The 8,625-nt window shown below is 44.9% G+C and overlaps 1 protein-coding gene across 1 annotated transcript; it reads right to left on the reverse strand.

The window, feature by feature from the left end:
• Positions 1 to 283: 283 nt before the first annotated feature.
• Positions 284 to 8,077, reverse strand: Smkr1 (small lysine rich protein 1). The gene is made up of 2 exons (XM_076913173.1): positions 7,880 to 8,077; positions 284 to 1,083 (listed from the first exon to the last, which is right to left on the reverse strand). The coding sequence occupies exons 1-2, from the start codon at positions 8,075 to 8,077 to the stop codon at positions 886 to 888; spliced, it is 396 nt and encodes a 131-aa protein (XP_076769288.1). The 3' UTR covers positions 284 to 885.
• Positions 8,078 to 8,625: the final 548 nt, after the last annotated feature.

Raw genomic sequence — 8,625 nt, forward strand, 5'->3', positions numbered from 1 at the left:
GGCCAGCTGCTCAAACTCTGAATGACAAAAAGTTCTCCTCTTTTAAACTGGTTTCCTCGGGCCCTCTGTCACAACAACTGAAACCTAACTTACTTGATTTGCTCCCCTTTTTCATCCGCCACACTAGTGTGTGTGTGTGTGTGTGTTATTACATCTAGAACCATTTTCCTGGCCCCGACTCTTCCCCATCACGTGCTTGCATACCTGGCAAGATTAGAGTACTCACAATGATTTTAATCTCCACTGGAGTCTGTGGTTAATGCGAATTAGAGAAAGACTGCTATGCAGAAATCAAAAACAAGTTATTTATTTTCCATTTTGTTTAAAAAAAAAAGGGGTGTGTGTGGCTAGGAGTAATTTAATGGCAGAGCTCTTCCTGAGCAGAGGCCCCAGGCTCATCCCCAGTGTTGGAAAAGAAAACAAACAAACAAAAAAAGAAAACCCCAAACCAAACTACAGCAGAAAATGTGTTTACAAATTAGGCCTGAGCTTTCTGCCTGGTCCTCTTTAAGCCAACCCATCACAGAAGAAAGCGACTCACGCACACTAGAGCTGCCATCTAAGAACAAGGTTTAATTAAGTCTAGAATTGATTATAATATTTTTAAAAAATTACTACCAATGCCAGGGTAGCCTTTATGAACTACTTGGGTTTGATTTTTCTGATTACTTCTGAAAAACCAAAATGGCTTACCTAGTTGCCTGGCTTAGCTGTGGAAATAAAAATGCACTTGTCATTATTTACCACAGAAAAGCACAGTGGCTGCATGTTTCTACTTGTCTTTAGAGCCCCGTTTGCCCGCAGTCTTTGCAGTCATCCTAAACGCTTTCTCCTACATTCTGTTCGTTGAGACCAAGGCATGCTTTAAATTCTATCACCTAAATCTTATTTTTTCCCCTTTTTCCCTTTGGTAGCGCCTGGCCAAGGGAAGCCTCGAAGGTACAGGCAGTCGGCCACATTGTGAGCAATATAGTAGAGGTTCAGCATGGCAGCAGGGCTGAGGATGTCCGCTTCTGGCTTCTTCTGCTTCTGCTTCTTCCCGGAGGTCTTGGGCCGGCCTTTTCCTTTCTTCCCTTTACCTGACTTTCAAAGACAAGTACAAACACGGGAAGAAAATTACTTTCTATTACTTTGATGTGACTCTTTTCTTTCTGTCTCTCTCTCTCTCTCTTTTTTTTTTTTTTTTTTTGATACGGGGTCTCACCATATAGACCTGCCTGGCTGGCCTTGAACTCGCACAGATTTGTCTGACTCTGTCTCCCAAGTGCTGGGATCAAAGGCATGCACCATTAAGGCCTGCCTGGAAGCTGTTTTCCACATTTTCTTAGTGACTTTAAAGAGAATAAAAACCTAAAAGAGGAAGGGGACACAAACTTGCCACAACAAATACATTTACATGTTCAAGATAACCATGAGTCCGAAGGTTCCCAACACACAGAGTTGGTTAGTGTTGGAGGAAAGAAAAGGCTGGTCCCATGTGATGTCTACACATATCACATTATTGTATTGCATCCCATAAATACACATAAACATTACATATTTTAAAAAATGCTTGCCTGGAGCAGGAAGCATCAGATGGCATCGACTGTGACAATTGCTTGCTAAGCAGCTCTTGTTTAAAGAGACCCTGTGGCCCTTTCTTATGTGGCACTTTGTTGCATTCTGATTTGCATAAGCTGCAAACAGACATGGCATTGGGTGTGCCCATGTCTCGGAGATGCACACTAAAATTGTAGAGACGAAAATCAAAGACTAGAGATGTGCTTTCCAATATTGCCGTTCCTTCCACGCCCTGCTGAAGAGCAGGAGCCACAGACCTGGTTCGCTTTTGCTGCTTTCTGAACCCAAGGAGTAGACCTATGGGAATCTATTTTACCAAATTATTCTCGATTATTTCTCTGAAAGGCTGCATAATAAAAGTTAAATTTAAAACAAATTATATGGCCAGGAGACAAGTGCATATCTTGGTCTTTGTTATGCACCCTCTACCTAAGCAGTTGTGAGATTTAAGTGAGCCACACAGATGCAAGATGAGAGACTCAGGGTCTGAGAGCAAATGATTCTTGCCATCATCTTCATCGCCACAAAGCTGTACCTCAGGATAGGCAGGCATCAGTCCTATCTTCAAAATGAAATAGCAGGGGCTCAATGAGGTCACTTGGTAGGTGCCAAGTGACATCCAGCAGGCTCAGAGCCCACGCTATTTTTGTGACTACCTGAAGAGGTAAGAAACCTCTGGGAAATGTGAGTGGGGACATTCCTGCTTCAGCAATAAACTGTTGCAAAGTTGTTTTTGTTGTTGTTGTTTTTTACAAGTGTTGGACACCTAACTGTACTTCTCTATGTTCTGTGACCACCTCGCCATACAGAAAATGATTGATGGGAGACCATCTCTAAACTGTCTCCTCTAGCGAGGGAAGAGAGGGAGAGTGTACGTATCATCAAGGCTTAGCCAAGGCTAAATATTTACATAAAACAGGTGTCTTATTCTTAAATTTTCACTCAGAATGTCCCAAGTTAAACAAACAAAACAGTTAATGCGTTTAAAATAGTAAAATAGTTTTCCCTTGGGTGAAATGTAGTATGTTCCTAGACACTATACCTGAGGTAAATATGAGAAATAACGTAGTGAGTAAATATAGGTGGTGGGCTGGCGAGATTGAGCTGGCGAGATGGGGCTGCAGAGATGGCTCAGTGGCTGAGCGCACAGGCTGCGTATCCTGAGGACCAGGTTCAGTTCCCAGCATCCGCATGGGGTTGAAGTTCACAACTGCTTATAACTCCAAAGAATCTGACAAGCTTTCTAGAGTCTGAGGACACCTGCAAACATATGCATGTGGGCGTGTGCACATAAACACACACACACACACACACACACACACACACACGTAATAAATCTTGTAAAAAGAGAATACAAACAAAAACAAATATTATGAAGTCCAGAAGACTGCCTTCTGCTGGGAAAATCTCTCCATGGGGTACAAGATGCATAATTTGGAGTAAGTTCTTTAAGGTTTCGAATGTTTGCTCTCATAATTTTATACTTTCTTGAATAACTTGAATGGTTAAATAACTCACCTGGAAAACTGGAACAAAATGTGTGTGTATGTGTATGCAGAAGGGTCTTAATCTTTAAAATGGGTTGAGAACAGTTTAACTTTTTTTTTTTTCCAGTTAAACATTTTTAGTTTTTTGGTTTTTTTCTTTTAAACATGGGGTCTCACCATATAAACCAGGCTGGCCTCAAACTCACAGAGATCCGCCTGCCTCTGCCTCCTGAGTGCTGGGATTAAAAGTGTGGCACAATGTTCAGCTAAATTTGACATTCTTAGAAATTGACAAACTGATTCCAAAGTTCAGATGGAATTGCAAAGGACATAAGATAACGGCTTTAATATTTATTCAAAATTCTTATTTTCTTATAGATACTTTCAGAATTCATCTAGAAATGCAAAGGACTTTGCGAAAGGGCACAGTTGGGAGGTTAAAACAGCTAACTTCAAAGGTAAGAGCCTATATCACACAGTGTGCTAGTGGGGTCAAGATAAACAGATCCACGGAACAGAATAAAGAGCCTGGAGATAAGGGCTAGAGAGATGATGGCTCAGTGGCTAAGAGCACCTATCCTTCTTCCAGAGGTCCTAAGTTCAATTCCCAGCAACCACATGGTGGCTCACAACCATCTGTAATGGTATCTGATGCTCTCTTCTGGCATGCAAGTGTACATGCAAGTAGAGCCTAATTTACATAAAATAATAATTAAAAAAAAAAAAGAGAGACCCCAGAAATAGATGCACACATGCATGAGGGAATTGCTTTTCAGGACAAACGTCAAAGTCAGGATTGTCTGTTTCTCTACAGGAGCTGTTCATGATCTGTGGGTTGCGACCCCTTTGGAGGTCTCCTAAGACCATTAACACACAGATATTTACACTACAATTAATAACAGCAACAAAATTACAGTTATGAAGTAAGAACGGAAATAATTTTATGGCTGGGAGGTCACCACATAAGGAGTTGTATTAAAGGGTCACAGCATTCGGAAGGCTGAGAACCACTGTGTTACAGTATATGGTGCTGGAACAATGAGGGTCTAGTAGCAAAATACAAAAGCAGGGAATTCCAATTAATATTTGAACCACACCAACCAACCAACCAAACAAACAAAATCCTTAAAAATTGACCATAGACCTAAATATAAAACCCCAAGTTACAAAACCTTTGGAGACCTATGGCCTTCAGTTTGGTGAAGATTTCTTCTTGGATATAATATCAGAACCACAGCTCATGACTATGAGATGTCCCTGGAGGTTTGTGTGTGTTTCAACACTTGGTTCCCAGCCGCTGGTGGGGCAGTTTGGGACAAATGCTGACCCGTCCTCCTGTAGGCGGGGTGGAAGGGGTGGGAGCTGGGCTGAGTGGTGCTCTTTGAGGTTTTACAGCAGAGCCACTTAGTGCTCTTCTTCCTGACTCTGGGCTGAGTTCACTCTCCCCTAGCCATGCCTTCTCTGACATGACTGCATCTCCTTTTGAACTAGAAGCCAAAATAAACCCTCTCTCCTCTAAGGTTTGCCACAGTATTCAATCATAGCAACAGAAAATTACATAACATGTCATGAAGAACAAGTGGCTGAGCCCACAGTCAAAATGTAAAATGTCTGCTTACCAATAGGTATTAAGAGATGAATGCTAAGCCAGAGACTGGTAGAAAACACTTCTAAAGCATATGATAAAGGCCTACATCCCCAATAAAGAGTGCCCGAAACGCAATAGTTAAGAGAACCACCCAATACAAACCAGCAAAATACTCAAATGAATACTTTCCTGAAAAGGAGACACGGGAAATGAGCCCATGAGCAGACACACTCAGCACTGATGGACATCAGGCATATACAAAACACGCACTGAGTCTAAGGGCTCGATGTATATGGCTGAGCGTATCCAGTAACGGTGAGCAAATGGAGGACATGAACTCTCGTTCACCGCTGGTGGAGGCTGAAACTAACAGAGCTGCTTCGGAAGCTAGCCCAGCAGTTAGACACACCCCTAGCATTTGACCTAGCCGTTCTTTACCCAAAGAAATGAAAGCATCTTCTACCTAAAGACTTGCACATAACTTCTCAAAGTAGCTTAATCCATCATAGCTCAAGGCAGAAGCAACTCTCACAAACGTTCATCAGCAAGACAACGGATGAACATGTGGAGTGGCCACAGAATGGAGCACGCTTGAGCCATGAGAAAATAATAATTACATAGACGAATTTCAGAGTCATTAAATGAGTGATACCAATCAGCGGGAGGAGGGGCACACCTGTACTCCCGGCATTCAGGAGGCAGAGGCAGATGGATCTCTGTGAGTTCAAGGCCAGCCTGATCTGTGTAATGAGTTCCAAGGCAGCTAGGGCTGCATAGTGAGAGGCTATGTCAGAAATAAATACATACATAAATAAAAATGGCTTCCCCTAAGCTAATAATGATATAGCCTATATGGAGAACACACTGGGAGCACCTTTACCTATGAAGCCATCTCAGCAGCAACCACCCAGTCCTTTGGTTGGCTCAGTGCAACTCTGGGGCTCCATCCTCGGTCTCAGAACACAATTTAGAACCTTACAAATGCCCCAAGGATGACAACTTGGCTTCATCTCTGCTGGTCTCTTTATACTTCCCAGACTTGCTAAGTTTCTCCTGTGCCTGGAGTCCCTTCTTCCTTATATAGGCTTTCACATGACTAAAGGGGAATCATGTTTTATCTCTTTCTTCTGACTCTATTCAAATATCACTTCTTCACAAAGACCTCCCTAGGCTCCAGGGGGCCCCAGATACATGGATCGACAACAATCCAGAGGGTTTGTTTGCAAGTTTACCACTGAAAACCTTAGCCTAAACAGTTGGCACACTGCGTGGAACGGCATTTGCTGAATGAATGATGAATCACAATCAGTTGGTGTGTTGGTTTGAATCTGAAATGTCCCTAACAGGTTCATGTCGATTGTTTATTCCCAAGAGGGCCTCGAGGAGACTGTAGGGGATGGAGCTAGGTAGCAGAAGTAGGTCTTTAGGGGTAGGTCTCACTTGGCCCTACCCTTTCCGCTTTCTGACCTGCCACTGTGTGGACAGCTACTGTTGGACTCTCCACTGCCATAAGGTCTGCCTTCTCCACCACGAGGGACTGAAACTTGAGTGTGACTCCAAATAAGCCCTCCTTCACTTAAACTGTTGCTTCAGGTGTTTGGTCACAGCTACCGGAGAAGCAATGAATACAGACGCAAAGCAGGTGCAGGCTGTAGAAGGCAAACACATCTTTCCCATGTCCTCAGTTTCAAAATGCCCCTTTCATTCATTTAACAGGCATTTCCAAATACCTGCTGTGTTCCTGTCTCTGTACAAGATACAGATTTACTAGAAAGTAGATCTGGGTTTCTGTCCTGTCCTCAGGAGGCTCACACTCCAGTGAGGGAAAAAAGACACCAGCCTTTTATCATGAACACATTGAGGAAACAACTCTGCTGGGAAAGAGGGGACCAGGAGCATCTGGCGTATTGTGATAGGACAGGCAGGGATACGAAGGCACGGGATACTAAGCCTGACAGGAGGCTGAAAGGTCAGAGAATTTGTAGGGAGAACAAACAGCCCGAATAGGAGCGTTGAGGCTGGAGAGGCTATGCAAAGAAAAGGGGACCAAACAAGGTCAGAGTGGCTGTCCATAAGCAAATGGGGTGAGGGTGGGGTGGGGATGGACAATGAGGGGGAATCAAGTTTGAAAAGCAAGTGAAGAGCATCGTTGGCCTTCATCTTCTGTAAACTAACAAGCCGGACATTTATACAAAGAGTACGAAGAAGCCATTAGTTTCTGGGACTTTGTAAGTTATTCTTCACTTTCCTGGGTCCGGAGAAAGAACAGCAGTTTAAGTCAGCAGACAGCACTTTTACTTAATACTATACTTAGTTCCAGAAGAAAGCAGAAGAACCACAGGCTTACTAAACATTCCAAACTGTAAACGGAAAGCAAGGCAGGCAGGACACCTCAAGTGTGGTGCAAAGGGCTCTGGGTACGGAGGAGGAGGAAGCAGGAGTCATTTCTACTCTGTGGAGATTAAAAGATCAGTAGTCGCGATAGCGCAGGTGCAAGGAGAACAACACGGGTCGAGTTTGGGGAATACTTTTCCTTAAGCAGAGATGGTAATACCATAATTGTGCCAGAAGTTGAGACCCCTTTACCATGGGTGTTAGCAAGTTCCTGAGGACTGCGGAAAGGGGGCAACAAAACCACAGCCATTCTAGAAAGAAAAATGAGGCTTGGAAGGAGGCCTCCTCCCCCCCAGGGTCAACCTTATTTTCTCTATTACATATAAAGAATTCCACCATACAACTCAGGGTAGCCTGGACAGTCCCTTATTGGCGTTTACTTAGTTTGGGGGCTCCAAACCTCGTTGCTGATCTTCCTCTATTTTCCAAACGCCAGAGCTTCTTCTAGGAGTGAAAGTTTCCCCACAGAACCAAGGGACTAAAACCAGTATCACAGAACGGGCACAGCCTGAATCTGCTGCTGCTGTCCATCAGATGAAGATCATCTTAAGTCCCTCTCAGACTGGCCCCTCCTACGACACACTGGGTTGAACTGTACCCGTGGGGGTGACAGAAGACCTAGGTCTCAAAGGCTTACCGGGGTTAAGGGGAGCACTTGCGAACCTCCCACTTTAAGATGGGTATTTCCATGGTCATTTCTTTCTCAACTGAGGCGGTGATTGTGACACCAGTCCCCAGTCTCGAAATTCAGGCTCCACATTCCCTCCCCTTCCTTCTACTCCCCCTCCCCGGAGTCGCAGTCCCCCGGCAGGGTTCCTGCCGCTTCCCTAGCCTCCCCGAGTGCTCTCACCGGCGAATTGCCGCCTGCCCCGGCCGTGGCCGCACCTCCAATTGGGCGCCTTCGCGGTGTGCGGAGGCGCAGGTGCTGGTAAGCAAGGCTCGGCTCACCCCACTCCCGGGGCGCCACCCGGACAGCCCGCTGTCGAGCGCACAAAGGCGGCCGAACCTCACACTGTTTATTTGTTGCTAGGGCACCAGGGCGGGGCATGCGGCAGTGGGCGGAGCCCGGCGGGCCTCCGGGAGCCTGTGGGCTCAGTTTGTGTGTTCCTATTTGCTCTGCCTACTCTGCTGTCGCTTTTCCCTTTGGTATACAGCGGAGGTGACAATGACTGCGAACTCCAACTGGGAACAAAGTAGCCAAGTTCTATCCCCCGCTGCGATGCGACTGGGCGGGGCATGAGGGGAAGGAAAGGCTAGAGAGAGTGTAAGCTAAATCAGTCTCTTGAAATCATTGGAAACTCTTTGACTTCTTCTGATAAACATAAATAAGATCTCTGAGGGTCAAAGTGAGAATACCAGAAGAAATGTGGGTAAGAGAGCCTAGTACAGGCCTCAGGAGAGGAAGGCGAGCAGGGTTCTTACTTACATTACGGGTGGGATTGGCTGAAATACAGTTCGCTTCTAACCTTGTGAGTCCATCCTTTTCTCCCAGAAAGGGAATGCGTTTGGGGCATAACTCCATTTTTTTTTTTTTTTTTTTAGAACTTGCCATTCCATTTTATTCAGTATGCGGTTATTGTATATCTGTCATGTGCC

The sequence above is a fragment of the Arvicanthis niloticus genome, chromosome 15 (genome assembly GCF_011762505.2).
Source record: "Arvicanthis niloticus isolate mArvNil1 chromosome 15, mArvNil1.pat.X, whole genome shotgun sequence".
In the NCBI taxonomy this organism is placed as follows: domain Eukaryota; kingdom Metazoa; phylum Chordata; class Mammalia; order Rodentia; family Muridae; genus Arvicanthis; species Arvicanthis niloticus.

Bases quoted from the DNA above. Each gene is read 5' to 3' on its own strand.
- Smkr1 (XM_076913173.1), bottom strand. From the start codon at position 8,077: ATGCCCCGCCCTGGTGCCCTAGCAACAAATAAACAGTGTGAGGTTCGG. The intron at 1,084-7,879 runs GTGAGAGCACTC...TGTCTTTGAAAG, and splicing joins GGGCAGGCGGCAATTCGCCG to TCAGGTAAAGGGAAGAAAGG.